The sequence below is a fragment of the Lucilia sericata genome, unplaced genomic scaffold (genome assembly GCF_015586225.1).
Source record: "Lucilia sericata isolate MDLA Ls3-8-SP2 unplaced genomic scaffold, ASM1558622v1 Contig000898F_arrow, whole genome shotgun sequence".
Taxonomy (NCBI): Eukaryota; Metazoa; Arthropoda; class Insecta; order Diptera; family Calliphoridae; genus Lucilia; species Lucilia sericata.
This window is the reverse complement of record NW_023994885.1, coordinates 126,407-152,834: the sequence shown is the minus strand read 5'-3', so window position 1 is coordinate 152,834 and position 26,428 is coordinate 126,407. Positions and strand designations below refer to the sequence as shown.

At 31.7% G+C, this 26,428-nt stretch overlaps 2 protein-coding genes across 3 annotated transcripts; one reads left to right on the top strand and one right to left on the bottom strand.

The window, feature by feature from the left end:
* Positions 1-7,508: 7,508 nt before the first annotated feature.
* Positions 7,509-16,891, bottom strand: LOC119608895 (membrane-associated tyrosine- and threonine-specific cdc2-inhibitory kinase). Of its 2 annotated transcripts, none has more exons than XM_037963471.1 (6): positions 16,658-16,891; positions 16,213-16,598; positions 10,295-10,484; positions 9,259-10,230; positions 8,494-8,900; positions 7,509-8,421 (listed from the first exon to the last, which is right to left on the bottom strand). In XM_037963471.1, exons 3-6 carry the CDS (start codon positions 10,391-10,393, stop codon positions 8,271-8,273), a joined length of 1,629 nt encoding a protein of 542 aa, XP_037819399.1. In that variant the 5' UTR covers positions 10,394-10,484; positions 16,213-16,598; positions 16,658-16,891; the 3' UTR covers positions 7,509-8,270. The 2 variants fall into 2 exon arrangements, with proteins under 2 accessions (XP_037819399.1, XP_037819400.1); XM_037963472.1 differs by having other exon boundaries at positions 16,213-16,594.
* Positions 16,892-18,546: 1,655 nt separating this feature from the next.
* Positions 18,547-20,091, top strand: LOC119608894 (calumenin-B). The gene has a single exon (XM_037963470.1). The coding sequence runs from the start codon at positions 18,760-18,762 to the stop codon at positions 19,729-19,731; it is 972 nt and encodes a 323-aa protein (XP_037819398.1). The 5' UTR covers positions 18,547-18,759; the 3' UTR covers positions 19,732-20,091.
* The last annotated feature ends 6,337 nt before the right edge of the window (positions 20,092-26,428 follow it).

The window sequence follows — 26,428 nt, the reverse complement described above, 5'->3', positions numbered from 1 at the left end:
ATTTTGAGAAGATTTCTCGTCTTGCTCTCATCAGGGTCACCCCATAGAATCTTTGTGGTTCTACCCACCGTTTCATTATTCCAAGAGGCCTTATGGGATTCTCTCATCCATATTTTTAATTCAGCTTTTGTTGCGTCGAATGGTTTTGCGTTTGTCAGGTTAACTACATCGAGCTCCCTTCCCTTTAAAGCTATTACATTCGCCCTTTCGTTGCCGACTACTCCCGAGTGGCCTGGTACCCATATGATGTGAACCTTACCTCTGGGAGAGTATTCAGTTAAAGCTTTCTTACAATCCAATACAGTCTTAGATTTAATTCTATCACCTGATATCGCACAAATTGCCTTCTGGCTGTCGGTAAATATATTAAGCCCTGTGGGCGCCATATTTATTCTAATCCAATTTACACATTCCGTTATTGCTCGTACTTCTGCCTGGAAGCTTGTGTTATGATTAGGTAAACGGTGGTATATTTCTGTTTCTGGGTCTTCAATATAGAACCCCAGACCCACTTTGTCCCCTAATTTAGAGCCATCCGTGTAGCAACGGATTCCTACTGGTATTTGCTCTAATGTTCCGCTTGACCAAGACATTCTATCTGGGATTAGCGTTTCAAAGTTTCCGACATATTCAGTGTCTGGTATGCGATCAGGCACGTCCGATGAATGTGTATAACCTTCCAATGTGTCCAGTATACATTGATGACGTGTCCTATAACCGTTTTTGGCCAGTTCGCCTAAAGTAAAGAGCCGTTCGGCTGTAAGCGCCGCCTCATATCTTATATATGTTTCAATGGGTGGAATATCTAGCAACGTTTCCAGAGCCTTGGTTGAAGTAGTACACATGGCACCACTTATACCCAAGCAGCATGTACGCTGAACTCCCTGCAGTAGTTTGATATTACACTTTTTGTCCAAAGCACTCCACCAAATTATTGAAGCATAAGCTAGAATTGGTCTAATTACACTTTTATAAAGCCAATTTGTCATAGTAGGACTAAGACCCCATTTCATGCCTATGGTTCTCCTACATATCGCCCAGCACCGATGTGCCTTGTTGATCCTATCCTCTATGTGGTGTCTCCATTTTAATTTCCGGTCAAGTATTACACCTAAGTACTTAACTTTGTCTGTCACCGGTATCTTCTTGCCCAAGAAGCAAGGTTCAGTATATGTAGAAATTTTTGTCTTTCTTGTGAAAAGACAGATTTCCGTCTTCGCCGGGTTAACATTGAGGCCTCTCGGTTGAGCCCAGCTCAAGGCCGTATTCAGAGCCTCCTCAGCTCTTCTACACAAGTAATTTGGATCCTTTCCCTTTAAAAGTATTACGACATCGTCTGCATAGCAGACAGGTCTAAGTCCTTTCTCGGTTAGGGTCCTTAGGAGGCTATTAATCGTGGTGACCCAGAGTAAAGGTGACAAAACAGACATCAGACTATAATATAATCTATATATATAAAAATGAAAGTGTGTATGTATGTATGTATGTATGTTTGTTTGTGCTTTATAGACTGCTAAACGGCTGGACCGATTTTCCTGAAATTTTCACAGTTTCTTCATGTATGTCTGGAAGGAACTATAGGCTACTTTTTATGTAGAAATTTCATGTGGGCGACGTGCACGCCCATATTAAGAAAATATTAAATAAGTATATCTGAGATAATATAATAGTTAGAGTCTTCAAATTTTGTCGGAGCAACTTTAGTATCAATATAATTATTTAAGATAAAAAGTGGGCGGATTAGCATTAGGGGGCGTGGCACATCCCATACAAATTAAATACAAAAATTCGTTTATCTTGGAAACTATTATAGTTAGAATATTAAAAATTTGCACGAGTAACTTTAACATCCATGTAAACATTTTGGGAAATAAATTGGCGGACTACCCATGAGGGGAGCAGCACCTCCCATATTAATAAAATACAAAAATTGGTTTATCTGGGAAACTAATAGAACTAAATTCTTCAAATTTTGCACTAGAGAACTTAAATATTCATCTGAACATTTTGGAGAAAAAAAGAGCGGACTTTCGTCATGGGGGGCTTGGAGCCCCCATATAAATTAAATAGGAAAATTATTATATCTGAGAAACTATTAGAGCTAGAATCTTCAAATTTTAATTGAAGAACTTTGACATTCATGTGAACATTCAGAGAATAACGGTTACATTAAAATCTCGATTACATTAAAATCTTAATTAACGTTCGGAAAAAATGCATCTCTGGAAAATATTACAGTTAGAATCTTCAAAATTATTAGGAAGATTTTTTATTTATATTGATTTTAGGGTAGCAAAGCACACTGGGTATAGCTAGTACCTTATAAAGAGTATTTTATAAGGGTTTTCCCACCAACATCTTCCATATAAAAGAGAACACTACAGGCCCGATAGTGGCCTAGGTGTATTCCATTGGATTTGACATTCTAACCTAAAGTTATCCGTAAAGATTCTTAAAAAGTATTCGGAATTGTAACAATATACCTTTGGATATGATGTAATATACTTTCTAACCTAAAATTAACCGTAAAGGATTCTTAAAAAGTATTAAAAAATTTAAATTTTTTTTTATTTAAGGTTAATTTCCAACATAAATATTTTGAACAGAAAATACGAATTAAAATTTCAACTTAAATTCGGAGTTATGAAATTTATTTTTAAAAGAAACTTCTTATATAGTAAATAATATCGATTATCTAAATGAACTTGAATTTCAACATTAAACATCTTTTTAAGACGTTTTTAAAACAATTTAAGCAAAAAACCATTAAATGTTTTTCTTAAAAACAACATATCCGCTTGGCTTATAACAACCAACAACAAAAAGACGGTCCTTAATTTCACAAAAACACATTACGTAAATTTTTAAAAATAAGTCATAAAATATAAATTTTATTTACATTAAAAAAACATCATGAAAACCAAAAACAGAATGTACTGCACCCATATTAAAGAAAGAAACGAAGAAAAGAAAAAAAGGTGATTAAATAAAAACACCAAAAATTTCTTGTCGAAAATTTTGCAATAATTCCTATACACGAAAAAAAGTACAAGTATGTAAATACTTACATATGTATGTATGTATTTACATGCCGTATGTGTCTGTATCAGATTTATATTTAAACTCACAGGTAAGCAACCAAAAACAATCAGGGAAAGACAGAGCGAACCACCAAACGATCGTCATACAATAATACTTCGAGTGAGTAAGTCAGTCAAATGTAGACAAAACGTTTAAAGTATGTTTCTGCACAAAAAATTCACTTTCACTTAAAGGTGATTCAACTCTTTTTTGTTATTGTTGTTATTATTCGGTTCCCCCTCTTCAGTATTTAACGACTTATGTACAGTGGGTAAGAATCAAAATTTATTAGGAAGTTGTTAGGATATTTGTCACAGTTTTGTAGTTGATTTCACACAATCACTGTATTAAATGCTGCAGATTTCGGTCCATGATTATGATCCTATGTACTTATACATTAAGTATTATATTCCAAAAGAATCGATCTACAATCACCACAATTCCTCTCACTAACACCATCGATTGCATTCCGGAGACCTGGTTGATATCCATATTGCAGTTCAACTGCAATGGCCTCCAATATAGAATTTCTGAGATAATCCGATATCGTGCGGTCCGGGATACAAAATTAACGAACAATTCCAGTCTACAAGATTGTAGCGGATATAACATTTTGCGCCAGAAGTAGCTGTGAGGGTATCGCCTTCATTATTCACAGAACCGTGCAGCTCTTTCTCTTGATTTCAACTTCAGTGACCAAACTTAAAGGTGTTCTAGGTATTGCAGTTAGATGTAGAAACACCGACTTAGAGCTCTATAATGTCTAAGTTCCGCCAGTAGCCAATTATCCAGCAGGCTACCGTCCCGATAGCGCGATAATGGGACATTGGTAGACGGCGATATGCGTCTTGTCCTAGGTGACTTCAATGCCCACCATCAGCCCAATTGCTTAGGGGAAGATCAGAGATGCGCGTTGCTGGAATAGCTTGACGAATACATCTTCTGTACATTTATTGGCCCACAATCCACACGGATTATGGGTATATGCGCGAGCTGGCCCGACTTCACAATTGTTCGCCACAACATGGCGAACAGTATTTTTTTAGGATCAGACCACTCACACATATTCGTTTGTCTGGATCGGCCTAACGATTTTATTGTCTCTGAACGCCGTCAATAGAAAGCCAAACTGACATGGCTTCAGAGAATACACCGAACATGATCTCATATTTTCCTCCAAGGTAGTAAAGCTATTCGCTTTACACGTATTGGTCTTGCAGATGAACGAGATGACATCCGAAATTCCATCCCAGGCGATCGAAGACTCGCCCAGATGAACCAAGAAATCAGCATGTAGGCAACTTAAGTTCAGGTGTTAGTAAGTTGTGGTCTTTAGTTCGATCATTATCTAACCTGAAAAGGTGAAGGACATATCCCAACTTCAGGGAAGGATGATCGCGCGTATTTTGTCGGCATTTCAGGCGAAAGTTCGTGCTATCAAATAATGTGTAAAAGGGATTGAATGTGGATTGAAAAGAGAAAGATATATGTTTTATACAAAATGCACTAAAATCGGAGTCCATAGTAGATCCCATACACATTTTAACTTGTTGTTATAAACAATTTTGAACACTAAATACTGATTAAACAAATCACAAGAAATCTCAAGATTATATTCATACAGTCCCACTGTATATCTTAGCAGTTTGCTACAAACAAACAAAAAAACCCAAACAAAACTCATGGTACAATACAGTCCATACAATAACAAATGTAAAGCACGTTGCACCCTTATCGTGCTCATTAGTTTTGTTTTTCCACATTTCAGCATAAAGAAGTTTTATGGTTATGGAAGAATGCTACCTTCGTAGTTTGAACTAATGAATAGAGCACTTCCATGTGGTTTTTTCAACATTATGTGTAGGCTGCCAACTACAAGTACACTGATGAGCTGAGTTCAACTATAATTAGATATTACAAAAGTTGGCACAGCCAATAGTATTGAGTAATGTGTATGAAGTAATAATGATAGTGGTCTCAGTTTCCAAGTGTTAACAATTGTAACATGGTGTCTGGTTTAGAGCCCTTATTTCTTTAATTGTCTATTGGTAACAAAATGTCATCAGCAATGAAATATTTACTATTAATGTATGTCATAGAAGACACACACACACAAACACACATAATTTGCAATCAATTAAAAAGTGGCATTTATAATGAAAATATTATCAATTTATGTCGTTTTAAATGAAATCTAAATTGTAAATTGCTTACTCATTCATCCGAACACTTAATAAAAACAGGAGTGTCGTTTTAATCATCCAGTCAGCCAGTTAGTCAGTCAATTGGTTGTTAAGTTAGCCAGCAGCATGTGCCTCTATAACTGTATGTAATGCCATATTGTTGTTGTTTTGTTTTTTCTTCTTCTTCTTCTTTTTCTGAACCTCCAATGATAGCGAAAGTAGTTTTTTTGTTGTTGTTGTTGTATAAATTAATTCACATAAAAAACGAGAGTGATATTTAAAAATTTATCTTGTAGGCGATTATTATTTATGATTATCATAGTTATTATTTTTAATAATCATTTTTCTTGGGTTGACATTGTTTTAACAGTGTACGTGTGTGTGAGTGAGTTTTATGGCTGTAAGCCATAAAACAAAAGACTTAAGAAACATGCGTTTTTATAAATGTTTCTAGTTAAACGTTTTATTGACTTGGAGGGAAAAAGATTTTAACAATAATTTTCTGAATTTAAAGCTAATTTTTTTAATTGCTATACTATAAAATAGTCCATTTGAGACCAAATTATTCGAATCGACTTTTTCATTTTTGATAAATTTGGGCGTTTTATTGTAAGTACATACTATGTACATACATACATATATCGGGTATTTATTAAACCCTGTAGTACTTGAAATTGTAAAATATAATTCAATTTTTATTGAAGAAAAAAATATCTCTATAAAAACACTTAAGGTTAAGCTTCCACAGTTCTGTTTAAAAATAGGGATTTTTGCACTTTATCGTTTTTAAAAAGATAATTTTTGATTTTGTCATAATCATAAACTTAAAATAAACAACTGAAATAGAACTGAACTAGAACTGAACTAGAACTGAACCAGAACTGAACTAGAACTAAACTAGAACTGAACTAGAACTGAATTAGAACTGAACTAGAACTGAACTAGAACTGAACTAGAACTGAACTAGAACTGAACTAGAACTGAACTAGAACTGAACTAGAACTAAACTAGAACTGAACTAGAACTGAACTAGAACTGAACTAGAACTGAACTAGAACTGAACTAGAACTGAACTAGAACTGAACTAGAACTGAACTAGAACTAAACTAGAACTGAACTAGAACTGAACTAGAACTGAACTAGAACTGAACTAGAACTGAACTAGAACTGAACTAGAACTGAACTAGAACTGAACTAGAACTAGACTAGAACTGAACAAGAACTGAACTAGAACTGAACTAGAACTGAACTAGAACTGAACTAGAACTGAACTAGAACTGAACTAGAACTGAACTAGAACTGAACTAGAACTGAACTAGAACTGAACTAGAACTGAACTAGAACTGAACTAGAACTGAACTAGAACTGAACTAGAACTGAACTAGAACTGAACTAGAACTGAACTAGAACTGAACTAGAACTGAACTAGAACTGAACTAGAACTGAACTATAACTGAACTATAACTGAACTAGACTGAACTAAAACTGAACTAGAACCGAACTAGAACTGAACTAGAACTGAACTAGAACTGAACTAGAACTGAACTAGAACTGAACTAGAACTGAACTAGAACTGAACTAGAACTGAACTAAAACTGAACTAGAACTGAACTAGAACTGAACTAGAACTGAAATAGAACTGAACTAGAACTGAACTAGAACTGAACTAGAACTGAACTAGAACTGAACTAGAACTGAACTAGAACTAGAAATGAACTAGAACTGAACTAGAACTGAACTAGAACTGAACTAGAACTGAACTAGAACTGAACTAGAACTGAACTAGAACTGAACTAGAACTGAACTAGAACTGAACTAGAACTGAACTAGAACTGAACTAGAACTGAACTAGAACTGAACTAGAACTGAACTAGAACTGAACTAGAACTGAACTAGAACTGAACTAGAACTGAACTAGAACTGAACTAGAACTACACTAGAACTGAACTATCTCTGATCTATGTAGAACTGAAATAGATCTGAACTGTAGCTAAACTAGAACAGGAATAGAACTAGATTTAAAGAACTGATGACTTCAAGGTAACTCCAGAGATTCTATGGAAATCATGATTGACTTTGCGTGTCTTGAGCGATCCTTGCACCAAAACTTTCACTTCCTCTGTTCAGAAGGTGCTATTCCTTTTAGTTTAGTCCTTTTATATAAAAATAATAAAATTAATTAGTTTTATAATAGTTTATATACAATTTCATATTTATTTTATTATCATATTCAAAAAAATGCAGTTTATAAAAAATACTAATAATAAAAAATAACTCTTTGATTCATCAATCAATAACACAACTTTTTTAAACTAATCATAATAAAATGGAATAATAAATATTCTATATTAAAATAGAATTTTTTTAATCAACTGTTATGGTTTATATTTGTTTATAATTAATAGTTTATAGTATAATAATATTCCTGTTAGTAGTTTAACATTTAGATATCTATTTTTTTATTTCGATAACATATCACATATATAGCTGATACATACATATATCTATATAATAATATTCAAAATTGTATATGCATACACATATTATATACATTACAAGATATTTTTGTTTTTACTACTGCAATGTCTAAAGAGATATATAGAGAATTATTCAATTAAATTATTATAATTATTTGAATGCTTAATACTAGACTAAAACTAACAAAAACAAATTTTGAGATTTTATGTTCAATTTAATATATTATATAGTAGTGGTTAGAATAAATTGCAAATTATATTAATAATAATTAAATTAACTCAAAAAAACATTAACATGATCTTCTTAAAGTTTATAAAAAAAATAATAATGCATTAAAGTTATAAAAGAATTAGGGTAAATAGGAGAAAAATATAAATGAATTTAAAATACAACATAATATTTTTTATTTTTTCAACTTCAACTGGGTTTTAAAAACATTAAACATAATTAGGAAATTAGGAGATTTGACAACGAAAATGAAAAACATACTAGGAACAAAATTTAGGAGCTTTCACACGCACATACATTTTAATCCGTATCTTCATCAGATTTACAAAATAGTTTCTTCCCTCTTAAAGAAGAAATATCTAGTGTTTTACGTTGACTTAAATGAGAATCCGAATCACAGTCATCGACATAAGGAAATATTGATTTATCCAAAAGAGAACCATCGTTATCACTGTAAGGGGATAAAAATAGGATACAAATGAAATTTAGTTTGTATAAATTAAGAGATTTTTTTGCGACATACTTGAAACTGTTTCTTATTGAGTCATTTCTTATGCGAAAACTACTGCCCAGATTATGGTTAACCGGGGTGGAATTAACAATTTTATTGTTTTTATTATGATAGGGCGTGGAATGTTCTGGGGCCAATTCCACACAATCGCTATCGAATTGAAAATCTATTCTCGCCTTAGCCTTTGATATAGCAGCCGTCGGTGTAGACGATATTAGTTGGGAACGTATGCATTGTGGTCTTTTCTTTTCTGCTGTCTTTAAAAGATTCGTTCCTTCTTCATCAATTGCCGGATCTGTTGTTGGAGTTTCCTGCATCCCCAAAATAGAGAGTATCGATGTGAAGAATTTAAAAACTATATTTTTAAGATTGCACAATTTTGACCAGGCCATACGTCGGGATTTTCGTATAGTGAGTTTCTGCAAGGGGAAGTGAAGAAAACATTGAATGTTAACAAAGAATTTTACAGATTATTTTTATAATAAAAAACATTCATAAAATGTATATATTTATATTAAAAGTTTAGTAGGTTCAGTAGGACATCTAGCATGTACTGATGTCTAAAATCACCAATTGGTGATTTGATGCACTCATATTAGTATTATTAAAGTTTTTTGATGAGTTAATATTCTCAAGATAACGGAAATTGAAGGAGTTGCTTTTACACCTTAGTTAAAAGCTTATAGACCTTTTGACTGAAGAATACAAAGCTTTTATATTTTAAGTTTTATCAAAAACCGTAACATCCAACTTTTAATTGTAATAACTGAAACTTACCACTTTATGCACCAGCCCCCACTGACTTCTACGCTGTAATATTGACGCCAACTTCTTATGACTCAAAAGCTGATCGACAGTTGGTCTTTCCCGTGGATCAGGTGTCATCATATCCTTTATAATATTTTGCAAATCAAGCGATATGGTTTTAATGAAATCCTCAGGCAAGACAGCATTTCTCAATTGCTGCCATAAGGGACCATTCGAAGGTAATTCCAAATAACATGATAACTCCAGCATCGCAATGCCCAGACTAAAAATATCGGCAGCCTTTGAAAAATTGCCCTGCATTATTTCTGGCGCCACATAACGAGAATCACCTTCTGTAGCCTGATGACGATTAGCACGATCTACATCGATGACTAAACCAAAATCGGCCAATTTGCAACTATCATCATAGCCTATCAGAACATTATCCAGTTTAATATCCAAGTGTATTAGATTGCGATCGTGTAGACTTTTGAGAGCCAACAGTAAATCCAATAAAATTGACCAGATTTTCTCCTCCGGCACACTGCGTTTACGCTCCAGATAACGGTCTAAACTCTCGCGACACAACTCCATTTGCATGTACAAACGATCATCTTGTTCCCAGGCACGATAGAATCTCAGACAATTGGCATGACCTGAAAACTGTTCATAACGTCTCACTTCCTCCAAACGCTCCTGCCGATATAGTTCACTACGAAATAGCTGTTTGGACATTTTTATGGCATACTGCAGACCATCCTCTTTGGAACGCACTTTAAACACCTCGCCAAACGAACCTTCACCAATTTTTTCCAAACGTGTAAAAACCTGTTCGAAATAGGTCTCATTCGAGGAACAATTATAAGTTGAACTTAGTAAATTGTCTACAGTACAATCATCATCTGAACGAAATGAGATGGCATGGGCGGTATGGTCGCGATTACAATTGGAATCGTAGCGTGGCTTCAATTTCGGTGGTTGTAGTTTTGGTGGCCGATGTGACTAAAAACGAAAATATCCATTTTATTTACACAGTAAACACTTGTTTTAGTCGTTTACAACTCACCTGCTTGTAGGAATACTGGAATGTCTCTTCCCGTATATCGGGTACTGGTAGGCGGGTCAAAAATTCAGTCTCCATTGTGTGTATTGTTGAGTTTTTCATAACAAGTTTATTCTATTTTAACTTATAATTAATAAATCGTAAAAGTTAATTCGTAATTTGTGGTATTTTTTGCCACAGGACAATCTGAACTCTGAATGAAAACAAAGAAAATGTCAATAAAGCAAACGAAGGATCCAACACAGAGCCCTGCGCCGACAAATATTAACGGCGGCGGCGACTGACACTAAATATGTCGGCGGCGGCTTAAAATCGACTGTAAGCCGGCTAAGTTTTCAACTACGTTTAGTTTTTAATTTTTCAACGATTTTAAATAAAAACGGAATCCGAGAGATCAGAAAGTAGGATTTTGGAAGCAAATATATTGTTTAACAACAAAACAGAGCAAACTCAAAAGTTGCATGAGAAATTATGCAGGGATGAATAAAAAATTCTTAATAATTAAAAACAAATCCTTTCTCCAAGTTTTACTAGGATCTGCTGATATTTAACCCTATCCTCCATATAAAACGTAAAAACAAAGATATTTTATTTGTTTATTTACTAGCTATACCCAGTATGCTGTGCCACCCTAAAAGCAATATAAATAAGAAATCCAGTTAACGATTTTGATGATTTTAACTACAATGATTTTCCAGATATACAATTTGTTACATATGGGAGATTCCACTCCAAGTCAGTTGAGTTAAAAGCAAGAAAGTTTGAGACATCCGATTTTGTAAAAAAAATGTTTAAGGTCAAGTACAGATGGCAGAAAGAATTGAGGAAAATGTACAATAGAACATTGAATAGAAATAATGATCAGTATAGACTTATTTCAAAACAAATCCAAATTTTGAATATTTTAATAAAAGAACAAGTTAGTAAGGAGCATATTAAAAATTTCAGTGACAAACTTGAAAATATAAAACCAGGCCCTCTTGCTCATAAACAAATTTATAATATATTAGGCTATAAACGTAGAACTACAATTGGAGATTTATCAGTTAATGGTCAAATTATTGATGATGAAAATGAAAAGTTAACTTCACTTAAAAATCATTTTTCGGGGATATATAGTGGCAATACACTAGAGAGAGATATTTCAGAAATAAATAGCTTCTTGACTTCTTTGGATCATAATGTTTTATTCAATTTCGATGATAATTTTTCGGCTCTAAACAATCAAAATTCAAACAGATTTATAAATTTAGACAACATTATGTCTCAACTTAAGGAACTTAATAATAAAAAATCTGCCGGAATCGACAATATCTCGAATTTTATAATAAGAAAATTGCCTGTAATAGCTTTTGAATTTTTAGTTATAATTTTCAATAATTGTTTAAATAATGCGTATTTTCCAGATAGCTGGAAAGTTTCGAAAATTGTACCAATTAAAAAGAAACCAAACTCATGTGAAATAAATAATCTTAGGCCTATTTCATTGTTATCTAATTTGGGAAAATTATTTGAAAAATTTATTCGTGAGAAAATGGATATTAATTTAAATGATGACTATATACCAAATTTGCAATTTGGCTTTAAAAAAGAGCATTCGACTGTAGACGCTTTATCAAAGTTCCAAAATGATGTTGTATGTAATTTAAGAGAACGACGCTGTACAGTTGCTATTTCTCTTGATGTCGAAAAAGCTTTTGATAGAGCGTATCCAAATGGAATACTTTTTAAAATGAAAAATATTGGAATTGATTTACACATCATTAAAATGTTCAAAAGCTTTTTCGAAAATAGGCGATTTTGCATACAATTAAATGATTCTAGGTCCGAATTTGGTGAAGTATCTTGTGGAGTACCTCAAGGCTCAATTCTGGCACCTCATTTATACAATATTTTAATTTATGACTTTCCCCACAACCTATTAAACTCAACAGGTGTACTCTATGCAGATGATTCACTACTCTATGCACACCACGAATCTCCCTCAGAAGCACTTAAAATTGTCTCTAGACACTTAGTAAAAGTTAAAGAATTTTATGATTTTTGGGGAATAAAAATAAATGCCTCTAAAAGTGAGGTAATTTGTTAAAGAAACGCATCTGGCAAATGTCCTTACTATGTTGTCCCTGAAAGTAAAAAACTGAAACTAAGTTTAAATGGTGTTGAAATACCTTTCAATGATAAATTTAAATACCTTGGTATTTATTTTAATAAACTTTTTAAATTCAATGACCACAGCAAAATTATGTTAAAAAAAGTTTATAAAATTAAAGGATGTTTTGGCAGAGTGTTAACCCATAAATCATTGCCTATTAGGACAAAATTGTTAATTTACAAAACCTGTTTAAGGCCTGTTTTACTGTATGGATTTCCTATTTGGTTCTCTATTTCTCCCACTTTAATGAATAAATTTGAAATTTTTGAAAGAAAGGTATTACGATCATGCATTGGTAAAAGTTTTGTTTCAAGATTTAAAAGATACTCAAATGTCGTAATATATGAAGAATCAGGTGTAATGCCGTTGAGCTTTTATGTTATTGATATTATTAAAAGATACATAAAAAGACTAAGTTATCATGAGAACATTATTATTAAAGAAATAAATAATTCTCAAATAGGTTTTAATTTAACAAATACACCATACGTATCTCCTCTTGGAGTACAAAATGAAAATATTGTTTTTAACATGGCTAATTCGTCACCGGATTTTTTTAAAAAAACTTATCCTGGCTCTCACAGGGGTTAATTTTTTATTTGAAGTTTGTTTTTTATCTCTAGATTATAAGATTTAATTTTAAGTTTATTTAGTAATATATGAGATATACTCTCACGACATTGATAGCCTCGGGAGCAAGGGCTTTGACATGTAATTTTTTAATATACAATTTAAACTATTATTGTTAAGTTTGGTACTGTATTTTTACGATATTAATATTTGTTTAAGACATTACATTATAATCTTAAATATTTAATATTAGTTATTTTAATATATGTTGTTCTTATAAAATTGGTTTCAAAAAAGTCTCAATAAATATAACTATAACGATTTTAAATAAAAACGGAATCCGAGAGATCAGAAAGTAGGATTTTGGAAGCAAATATATTGTTTAACAACAAAACAGAGCAAACTCAAAAGTTGCATGAGAAATTATGCAGGGATGAATAAAAAAATTCTTAAAAATTAAAAACAAATCCTTTCTCCAAGTTTTACTAGGATCTGCCGATATTTAACCCTATTTTCCATATAAAACATCTTGCAGAAAATCAGTTTCTAAAAAATTTTGCATTAAGAAATTTATCAATAACGTAAAAACAAAGATATTTTATTTGTTTATTTACTAGCTATACCCAGTGTGCTGTGCTACCCTAAAAGCAATATAAATAAGAAACCTACTTAACAATTTTGATGATTCTAACTACAATGGTTTTCCAGATATACAATTTGTTACATATGGGAGATTCCACGCAAATTATTGCAATTTCGCCAATTATTCCGAACGTTAATTAAGATTTTAATTTAACCTATGAAAAATTTGAATAATCTAATAGTTTCCAGATATACAAAATTTTGTATTTAATTCATATGGGAAGTGCCAAGCCCCCCATTGAAAGTCCGCCCGTTATTCTCTAAATGTTCTTCAGTAAAATTTGAAGATTCTAGCTCTAATAGTTTCTCAGATATACGAATTTTTCTATTTAATTCATATGGGAGCTCCAAGCCCCCCAGATGAAAGTCCGCCCTTTTTTCTCCAAAATGTTCAGATGAATATTAAAGTTGTTCGTGCAAAATTTGAAGAATTTAGTTATATTAGTTTCCCAGATAAACGAATTTTTGTATTTAATTTATATGGGAGGTTCCGCTCCCCTCATTGGTAGTCCCCCAGTTTATTACCCGAAATGTTTACATGGATGTTAAAGTTCTTCCAGAACAACATCATTTAAAGGGATCACAAAGAGATTGAAAAATATTCCAAAAGTTTCACTTTGAAAACATTATTAGAATGTATGAAAACTCGCAACTCTAAAGGAAGACTATTCCTATTTTAGTGGTATTTTATGATTAAAATAAGTATGAAGTAAGAGTTATATTCGGCAAATCATATGTCGTAAAAAAGCAAATTTCGGAAGTGGTCCAATCATTAGATTAATAAGAACGTCGCCGTGATTTTCGGATTAGGGACTTAAATGTGGAATTGGATCAATAATATATATAATTTAAAGTATTTTTTTTAATTCTACCATAATTCTATCATAATGATAACTTTTGGAATGATGTATTAGCTATAAACTGATTTTCTGTAAGAGGGTTATATTGGCGGACCGATCCTCATAATTTTATTTTTCATAAATGTGGGTTTCGGTTCCTAAAAATGTTTATTTCGTCGACATCGACATTTGAAAGCCATTTATGTGCGTTTAAGTCATTTTCTCAAGAAGATTTCATTACATATTTTCGTTCCAACAAAAATTGTTTTATTATGGTATTATTAAGTACGTAGAAAACGTTAAAATCAATTATTGAAGGGGGCAGGGTCAACTATGGCCTATAGAGATTTCGATTGATATCGAGCCCTTTTTGCAAAATGGACGTAAGCGAGATAAATTTTCGTTCAATTAGGATACTGCGTGTTTAATTTTATGTTTATATATTCAATATTTTAGAAAATTCAAAAAGTACCAGTTAAAGAACGAAAAATTACCAGAAATACTCCAGTTTAAATTTTCATTCACTCAAGTCCCTGATTGCTTAGTTTTATGTTTTTAGGTTCATTATAAAAGAAAATCCAAATAGTACAAGTTGAAGAACGAAAAAGTACCAAAAAGTCCCGTTTTATATGTTCTCACTTACTCCATGTTCAATATTATAGAAAATTCAAAAAATACCTTTTGAAGAACGAAAAAGTACCAAAAAGTTCCCTTTTATATGTTATTACTTTCCTAAATTCATGTTTCTAGGTTCAATATTATAAAAAATTCAAAAAGTACCAGTCGAAGAACGAAAAATAGAAAACTCAAAAAGTACCTTTTGAAGAACGAAAAAGTACCAAAAAGTCCACTTTTATAGAGTGCTTAATTACATGTTTCTAAGTTCTAAGTCAAAAAAGTACCAGTTGCAACATCGTATTGGGAGCCCGTTATTATGTATTCATATGTATAAGTTAATAAACCAAAAACAATGTTTTATAAAAAAGTACCAAAAATAGGTACAATTTTCACCCCTTAAACGTTCGAATATCCTAAAAGTACTAAATTTATATTTTTTATTTGTTGTTCTCTGGTTTAAAAGATACATGGGGTGCAAAAGAAGTACCAAATTACAGTTTCTACCCGTTAATTCCCCAAAGGGGCCGAATTTGAAAAAAGTACCAGACACCTGCCCGCTTATTTTTTAAATGAACGACGATAAGCTTTAAACTGTTTTTGTATCTTTTACAGTTTAGGAGATATGAGGTTACCGAATTTACCCGTTTTTACCATTTTTAACCCCCTAATCATTCGAATTTCCAAAAATCCCGTCTAAGTGGATCTATTTGGTGGGAGACCAACCTCTTGTCTAAATTTCAGCTCTTTAGCTAAAACCGTTTAGGCTCTACGATGATGAATCAGTCAGTCAGACAGTCAGTAACGTTAGAATTTTATATATGTATTATGTATATAGATTTCGTGCATTGAATTATACTGTAAAAACATTGTAATGTTCGACTTGAATTCAAGTTTCGTTTTCACTGGAGAATGCTATTGAATTAAAGTGTATTTCAACACTTGAAATTTAAATGTTTGACTGGAATTAAACTTGTTTTAAATTTTAATTCCCGCAAGAATGCTTATTTGGTATAGTGTGACAACTATAAGGGACCTAAAGTCGACATAAAGCCCACAATGGTTAGTACCAATATTTTGCCCAAACAACATCTACATACCTAGCCAGGTTATATCCTCTAGGTCCGTGAAGACATTCACGGACCTAGAGCTATAAATTTGTATAAAAGGCGGCTTAACAATTGTTTCTTGTAAATATTCGGCCACCATAGTGTTTGGAGACAACAAGAGCTTCACTGAAAGGCACACCAGACAGACATCGCGCTCTATTATGGGTGTATGGTAGTGATTCTGCTGAGATCAATGGTATAATAATAAGTATGTATCCCAAGGATACCCCCTGAATACGGCAATCAGCTTCCGTCCATTGCCTCTAGGTGATAATATACCATGTCACCACTAGCCGACCGACCACCACCCGCCTAGGTGACTAGGGAGTTATATATGTGGGCATTCTTCCAGGAGACCATCATGATGCCTCCTCTTTCTTGAAAAGAAAGACGTTCTTTATAGACAAATAAATAATTAATTAACACCATTACTTACATTTTTTAATCTTCTAGATCTCACAAATATGCCAAATATAGATTTCGAAAAACACTTTTGGGTATTAAACGAAAACAAACCCCGCCTTAAAAAAATTTCATCATAATTTAACTAAATTCAACCCAACACTTGCTGTTTCTTTGTACAATGACCCTCGGTATAGTAGTATAGCATACAATCTTAATAATATCAATTGTTAGTAAAAAATTATTTTTTTATTTAAAGAATATCATTTCTGTCATTTTAGATTTTTGCACACACACAACAACAGATTTTTTGTGGCAAATAAAAAATACAGAAAACAGCTTGGCGCGAAAAATTCTAGCAGAATTTCTTTTCGCAGTCGGCAGAATTGACATCAACTGCACACATGTTCGATACCCTAGCCCTTTACGGTATGACATACCAGCAATGTAAAAAGGTGTAGCTCCGTTGACGTCAACGAAGCTGGTTTGAAGTCAAAGCAGCGACTCGAATTAGGCGCGAAAACACGAAAATATCTGAGGCGAAGCATATACATCGAACGTTGAGCAAAGATCTACACCGGCCAAATTTCAATGAGCGGCTTATTATTAAATAAAAGAAAACTTGCTTAAATGAAAACAAATTAATTTTATATTGTAAAATTCCACAAATTTAGCGAAAGTATTCTGTAAATTGTACAAAATATGGCGAAATTTTCAAGCCGTATTAAGCTGAAAAATTTTCGGCGGCGGCGGCTTTGACATATTGTTCGGCGGCTAGGCTTAGTCGGCTTAAGCCGAATCGGCGCAAGTCTCTGTATAGGGGCTTATGACAGGGTTGCATTTTGAAAAATACATGTACATACAAGCTTCGTTAGTATGGCAACTCTTTCGCATGTTATTAGTGCTGGGCGCTTTCGAGCAGACCTGGTGATGTGTAAGTAAAAAAATATATATTTAATCGAAAGAATACAGTTTTCAATAAGTAACAGTGGTGAATTCGACTACGTCTTATCTTATATGCATCTAATCTTATATGCACTATATCTTTTTCAATATTTTTGTTTCGATTTTTTTTAACTTTGAATTAATAAGAATATCGGTATAAAATTTGACCCTAATGTATTTTATATGTGCAAATCATTCTGTGAAAGATTTTACCCATCGGCCCAAAATTGATCATAGCTCCCAAATTAAGCCGTCTTCTGAAAATCAATTAATCGCAAATAACTCATTAATATTAGTATCGGAATACAATTCTACACAAATATGTTTTGTATATATGTATGTTTACAAGTTGGTCCTTTATTTGTTTATTATTTCATCTTTGAAAATTTGCTTATAGGGTAAGGTTAGTTGTTTTGGTATAGTATATATAAATTTATTGTTGTATCTTTTTTAGAATGGGTTATATAAAATAACCGAATATACCACTTAGTTGTTTTGGTATAGTATATATAAATTTATTGTTGTATCTTTTTTAGAATGGGTTATATAAAATAACCGAATATACCACTAAAAATCGAATTTCAGGAAATTTCTTCCTAATAAATCTACATGACCGAAAATACATCTATTGTCGATAATTATTACTTTTAATTGCATATTCTTTGTAATTTTTTCCATATTTTAAAACTTCCATTCACTCGAACGTCACGTTACTGTTGGACATCTCTGTTTTCTTTGGTATATTATTAACTTAAATTGTCCATGTGGCAACATCGTTAACATTTCATTGATAAGGCGAATTCATATAAGTTGAACTCAGTAGCGATTTATTTTTTGTTTTTACATCTAATTTGACAACTACGGTTTTGGGAGTATATTTTTTATATATAGACTTTGACAGTTTTGCTATAACTTTACATGTACAAAAAACAAACTGCGATTTAAATGACTTCACCTTAAACAAATTTGCCTTGATTGATAAATTTCAATTGAATAAAGTGGGAGATTGAAAAAAATAATAAATCAGTGGAGCTTCCATCTTTGCACTCAATTAAGTGAGAACATTCTTAGAGTAAAGTACACGTATACCATCTGGATAGTTAGGTCCAGCAATAGAATTTAGAAAAAATAAAAAACAGGAAGTAGTGAAAATAGTTTTGTTGAAAAGGAAAAGAAACAAATCTAAACAAAATGCTTAAAGTCTTCCTTTTGTGTGTGTTGGCTTTTGCTGTGGTAGCAGCTGTGCCTAAACCCGACGAAGTCGTTGGACATAATCCTTTGGAACAAGATTCCTTGCATGGCGCTCACTTTGCCCATGGCAAACACAATGCCCAGTATGATCATGAACAATTCTTGGGAGAAGATGAAGCCAAAACATTCGATCAATTGCCACCCGAAGAAAGTAAAAGACGTTTGGGTTTGATAGTGGATAAAATTGATGAAGATAATGATGGTTTCATTACCATATCGGAATTAAAAAAGTGGATTGAATATACCCAAAGACGTTACATTGACGAAGATGTCGACCGCCAATGGAGACAACACAATCCTGATGGTAATCTTACCATTTCCTGGGAAGCATACAGACGTGATGTTTATGGCTTTATGGACAGTCTTACCAAAGACGAAAAGGAGCATGAGGAAAATGGCATTTCTTATCAGAACATGTTGAACCGTGACCGCCGTCGTTGGGGTGTTGCTGATCAAGACTTGGATGATGCTTTGACCAAAGAAGAATTTACTGCATTTTTGCATCCCGTTGACCATCCCACCATGCGTGATGTGGTTTTGTCAGAAACCATTGAAGATATAGACAAGGATAAGGACGGTAAAATCTCCATTGAAGAATATATTGGTGACATGTATACCGCCCCTGAAGAAGGTGAGGAAGAACCCGAGTGGATTATAAGTGAACGTGAGACTTTTGCCAAATTCCGTGATGTCGATGGTGATGGTTTCTTGAATCGCGAAGAAGTTAGAGCCTGGATTGTACCCAACGACTTTGATCATGCCGAAAGTGAAGCCAAACATTTAGTCTATGAAGCCGACAACGATGGCGATGAACTATTGACTAAAGCTGAAATTCTTGATAAGTATGATGTATTTATTGGTTCCAAGGCCACAGATTTCGGTGAGGCTCTAGGACGCCATGACGAATTCTAAATTTCAACTCGCTTACTTCGCTCAATTAGCTACAGGCTCTGTAGCTGTTGGATTGATGAAAATCTTTCTCGAATACTCTCTGCTATTTTTGTGCTTTACTTAAATTTTAATATTAGTTTTAAAAAAACTTAGTTTAATACTTTCCGGTTTGATAGAAAGCAAACCGAATGGAAAAACATGTATCATGTGTCGTCAGTGTATTTAAAATTATATTCATTATATCTCTTACTTTTTGCATTCAATCTATGTAGATATAAAATACAAACTATGTAGATTCATATAAATTTGTATGAAAAGCCATTTAGAGAAGATTGTGTTAATGAATATATGCATTCTATGCCATGTGTAGAATACCAAGAATCTCTTGTTTTTATGCCAAATAGTAAATAATAATTTCCTTGTTTTGTACTAATTCTAAGTAATTTTTGTCTATGATATTAAATTAATAATACAAACATACATTTTTTTATGTAAATTTAAATTTCATTGCATTTACTTTAAATGAACAAAGCAAAAAAAATCGAAAAATACATACATTCTATTTTTAAATAAAACCGTCATAATGTTTTTTTTTATTATTATTATTAATATTACTACACATATTTGGTTTGTTCCATATGTTAAAACAGCATGTGTGATTTAATAGTTTTTCTTGTTGATTCTCTTTTTCAATTTATTAGTCAAGGGGTCATTGTGTATGCTCTTTCTCTGTGTTTCTTATCATGGAAACTGCATTGGGACACATCATCGTTTGGTTTTATTAAATTTTTGTTAGTTTAGTTAGTTCTTCTGATAAGCCTTGAAAATATTATTTTCTTTACGAAGAAAATTCAACCCAAAAACAAAAAGAGGTCGTGTTTATTTTAAATAATTTTTTTTTGCTGAGATAAGCTTTAAATTTAAGACAATACTATACATAAATACATATGTACATGTAAGTAAGTGTAGTGTAATTCAAAACCCCGGCCGGCTTAAACTATTCTCTTTTAAATTTCATTATCTAAATAAATATGTATGTGTATATTTCTAGAATTTTTTGTAGATTTTTTGTTAATAAACCAAAACAAAAAACAATTAAATTGTATTAAACAATACTAGAGCATGATTGTGCGTACAACCATAGACACATAGTCAGATTAGGGAGGTCCCGTTGGGAATTAAAATTAAATATTACTGTATTAAATGATAACATTTAATATAATGTTTGTTTTAACAGTGGGAAGAGTATGAAATAAGATCGCTCCCGGCGACCTTAAAAATTCTGAATGTAACTTTGAATAAAACTGCGGCCTTAATTAAATTATTCTCTTTTCAATTTCATTATCTAAACGAAAATGTGTATGTTTCTAGAATAGTCTTTAATAAACCAGATGATAAGTTTTCTGAATCATAGGTTTGGGAAAATTTTTCTTAATGGCTTATCAAAGCGAACAAGATTAATGTTTTAATTCCTGAATCATAAAAAATAGAACTTTAGTTGTACCCAACGATTTTAATCATGAGTGAAAAGTGAAGGCAAAACTTTGATCATTAAAGTATGTAACGATGGCGATGAGCTATTGTAATACTATTTTGTTCCTTAAATTTCAATACTCTTCGAATCTGCTCTGTATTATTATACTCAAACAGAGAAACATATTTTTTATGTAGATTGAAGATGTTATCAGAAATTATAAGCTCTATGATAAAAATTAATCTAAATACCCAAAAAATGGGTAAATAACGTTTATATCTCGAAAATATATGCCGTAAAACCTACATAAGAAACATCTATGTATGTATGTATTATTATGCAAACGGCATTATCAATGTTTTGTAGTGCAGTATTATGTTCGAAGTTATGTTTAACTAGAAGTTATGCTTTAACAAAAGTAACCAGTAAGAGTGTTATATTCGGCTGTGCCGAATCTCATATACCCACCATCAAACCGTATGCCGTAAAAGGAATGCTCCCCTATAAACATCAGCGTGATATTTGGAATATGGCTTAAGTCAATTATGGCCCGAGCTCTTTTGAACTAACAAAATATTAATTTAAAAAAAAAAAATATTTTATTTCAATTCTTAAACCGTGAGCTTCAATTATGAACCGATACTCATAAAATTTTGTACATTCAGCGATATACTCGTATTTTAAATAAGGAACTAAGAGATTAAACTTATGTGCGTCAATTTTCGTCACATTCATATTTTTAAGCCTGTAATGAGCATTGTAGTTATTTGCAGAGGGGACCTTATATGGGGGAAGGGTCATTTATGAGCCGATCCAAAAAAATTGGTACAGAGGTTTTGGCTCGTAAGAAACTTACGTGTGTAGCATTTCATCGTTTTACTCGTATTTTTAAGACAGTAGTAAGCGTTTAAGCTATTTCCTGAAGTGGACCCAATAGGGGGAGTAGGGCCAATTATGGACCTATCCATATAAAAGTTATTAAAAAGATTTTGGCTCGCGAGGAACATTATTGTGTAAAATTTTATTGCTATATTCGTATTTTTTAGCCAGTAATGAGCGTTAAAGTCATTTTCAGGAGGGGACCTTATATGGGGGGTAGGGTCATTTATGGGCCGATCCTAAAAAAATTGTTTAACAGGTTTTGGTTCGTAAGAAACTTACTTATACGGAATTTCATCGTTATACTCGAATTTTTAGGCTAGTAATGAGTGTTAAAGTCATTTTCTATAGGGGACCTTATATGGGGGGTAGGTCATTTATGGGCCGATCCTAAAAAAAATTGGTAGAGAGATTTTGGTTCGTAAGAAACATACTTATACCGAATTTCATCGCTATACTTGCATTTTGGGACCTGTAATGAGTGTTAAAGTAATTTTCAGAAGGGGACCTTATATGGGGGGTAGGGTCATTTATGGGCCGATCCTCAAAAAATTTGGTAGAAAGATTTTTGCTCATATGAAACTTATTTATGTAAAATTTCATCGCTATACTTGTACTTCTAAAGCAGTTATGCCCGTTAAAGCTGTTTTTTTGAGGTCCACTTGTATGGGGGCTATCCGAAAAAGTGGACCGATATTGCCCATTTTCAATACCAAACAAACCTTAACAATAGAGAATATTTATGCAAAATTTCAACTGTCTAGCTCCTCTCGTGTGGTCCCTATCGTGATTTCAACAGACAGACGGACGGACAGACGGACGGACATGGCTAGATCGTCTTAGAATTTAATAAGGACCCGGAATATATATACTTTTATGGGTCTATGACCAATATTTCGATGTGTTACAAACGGAATGACAAAATCAATATACCCCCCATCTTTTTTGATGGTGGGTATAAAAAAAGAAAAGAAACTGATCAAACTTAGATCTAGAAAGAATTGAAGGAAGATCTATTCCTAATTGCCCACATCCTAAAGAACGGCTAATTAACCTGATAAAACCTAACAAATGGAATCTATTTCCTTGCCATTTTTGTTTAAGATCCTGTAATTAGGACAATTGCAAATGGCAGGTTAAATAATTTTTTTAATAATTAGTTTAGTTTAAAAAATTTAAAAAAGTAATATTAGTTTAGTTAATATAAATAAATAAACTAAATAAAAAAGAAGTCCCAATAAACCAAATAATATTATAATGATATCGATAATAATCTCTGAATGATACAAACTATGTTCTAAAATGTTTTAAGTCTATTAAAACTAGTTCCTGTAGTCTAAGTTGACTTATGAAGGCATTACAATATTATATGTACTCGAATTTCCAAAATTAAGTTCAAAAGATTTTAAGGTATTAAAATAATCTATGGATCATAAAAAACATTATTTTAGAATTTTGAAAATTCGAACTTTTGTTCGTTACAAATAGGTATGTAATGTTAAAAATAATTAAAATAATAATTAAGTCGATGATTGTCGATTTTCGACTATGACATACATAATAAGGGTGAATGAAATAACTCCACATTTTTAATGATAAATAATGACCCAAAAAATGAAATAAATCAAATTGTGAAACCTGTTCGAAATATTCCAAAACGACCCATATACAAAAACAAGAATGAATATAATTGGAAGATGTTGAGATAAGCGGAGTCCATCGAAGTAAATTAGGAGATCTATTAAAGTGTTTTTCAAAAAATTGATGAAATCACATTCCGTTAATATCACGGCTAACAAAATTTGGAAAAAGTAGAAACGCTGGTAACAAAATATACTTTCCTAAAGAATATATCGAGGGACTAAATTCAAAATTCTCAATCTAAAATAATACATGTTTTCAGGAGAGCAAAAAAACTGTTTATTTCACTAGCTCTTGTAGATTTTTAAATCTTTTCTTCTATAATATATTTTTTAGACCATATTCTAAATCGTTATATAAAAAGTATTTAAAATTTTGCATTATTTTCAAAATTATTCACAAATTTATATCAGATAGAGCTTTTTTCTACGAAAATTTTTTTGCAACCTTCAGAGTTTTTAATAGAAATATGCAGTTTTTATTTGATTTAAAATCAATAAATATTATATTTTATGCAATTTAATGAAGTAATAGAAACCAAATTGTTGAAGTAATAGAAACCAAATTGTTTGGTCCAAAATCTATGTTATATGGTTAAACACTGCAATAAAATTAATCAAATTAGTATCGTAATGAGCGATACCTCGAAAACTATTAAACCGATTTCTAATATTTTGGCGGATTTGTGTTCAGCATGTCCGAATTAGTAAAAATACTTGTTTTGCAACAAAAAATTATCCAACATAATAGAGTTTGAAGCAATTTTTGGATATGATAGAGAGTTTTGCATTCTGAACTCTTATTTTATTTATTGCCAAAAAATATTTTTCTTCTTTGAAATTTATGTCACTGATGCAGGATATTTTGCCATCAAAATCTTATTTTCGTGAAAATGCCAGATAGAACTATTGAATATAGTCCCTCGATATATAAATTTTACTTTCAAATCCTAATGAAAATTTTGCTATTGTTAAATATTTTTCCATATTTTCTAATAGAAAAATCAACTGACTGAAGAGTTCCCAATAAACCAAACGATATTATAACGATATCAAAACGATTAGGTGATAAAAAATATCATAAGTGATAGTCGTTCTCGTATCGAGAACGATAGTATTTACGTACTAAATGGTACCTTTCCTTATGATATCGTTTTTCCATAAAATTATGATATCGTTTTCGCTATCATAATTTCCAAAAATAATGATAGTTAAATCGCCTTTTTCAGTTTTTTTTCTGTATGCTCTTTTATTCTTAAAATTTCATTTAAAACGCTATTTAACTTAATATTTCGCTATTATACATATAAAAAAGCCTGAAAAGGGAAGGATTGCATTCATTTGTACATATTTACATACATACATTAATACATATTTTAAAGTAATCATATTTTTCATTACATTATGCATTGTCTTGCAAATACCTGAAACTTTTCAAAATTGCATTCATGTCAACTTACCACAAAACTGAAGTATCGAACGAAATTCGCGTATTTATTTGGATTATTTATCAATAATTTAGTTGATTTTATTATAATATCCTTTTTAGTTTTCTTATGTTCGAAAATTTTTATTGAAATTATTTTTATGTTTGAAGTTTTTTTCAAATGTTTGTATTTTCTTAATTTTTTTATTGGAAACAAAATACAAAACGATATTATAATAATATCGTTTTAAATAATGAAATATGATATCATAATCGCCCTTTAAAAGCAATACCGTTTTCGCTATCATATCGTTCTTTGGTTTATTGGGGTTGTTACCTAAGGTTATGTATCTCAATAGCTGATATTGACCAAATTTCCGGTTCACAAAAGAAATAAACTTTAAGAAAAATAGTTGTTTTGATACTGTTTTTACTGTGTCTTCGCCTATGGGCCTAATGGTTACTATTAACGTAATGTACCATCGATTTATAGCAAAATATATGTATTTAATATCACACTTCTTGCTGAACATTTAAGGAGTTCTTAAAAAAATTTCATTGTTTTCAAAACATCCACGAAAGTATACATTCACATGTACATACATTTAAAGTCCTTCTTAATCTTTTATACAACAAAGTCATTGGTATACATACATACATACATATATACGTAACTATTATACACTATAAATTGCATTCAACATCAAATCTGAACTAAGCACTGGATTTCTAAGTAACTGTATATACTATTAACATTCTTTTTTTTATCATACTATGATGAACAATATCAATGTTTTAATTTATTTCTTTGATTGTTTAATAATTACCAATTCAGAAGTATTGTTTAGATATAAGAAAATTAATATAAGAAAGATTTTAAAATAAAATACTTTTAGAAAATAGAAAATTGTGATAAGAATAAAAGAGATGATTTATCAGCAGGTTGTTAAATCATCCCCATCAGCATGCAGTTTATTGAAGAAATAGGCCATCTGCATTGATTAGACGACGTACACGCACCACCATATTTCTAATGTTTTTTGGTTTATTAGTCTCATCTGTTAAAGGTGTGGAACGTACTATAGCTAAAATAAAAACGAATTATATTGCTATAGAACACAATAATTATTTAATTAATATTAATCTTACCCAACTTTCTAAGTTCTTCAGCATTATAACGTTGCAGTCTTACGGTGCAACGTTTCATTGATACTTGTTCACGTGCCTCATCTACCGTTTCCGTATTACGACGAGTGCGTTTAACTCTTATCGAAATATTTTTTAATTTTGGAGATTCAG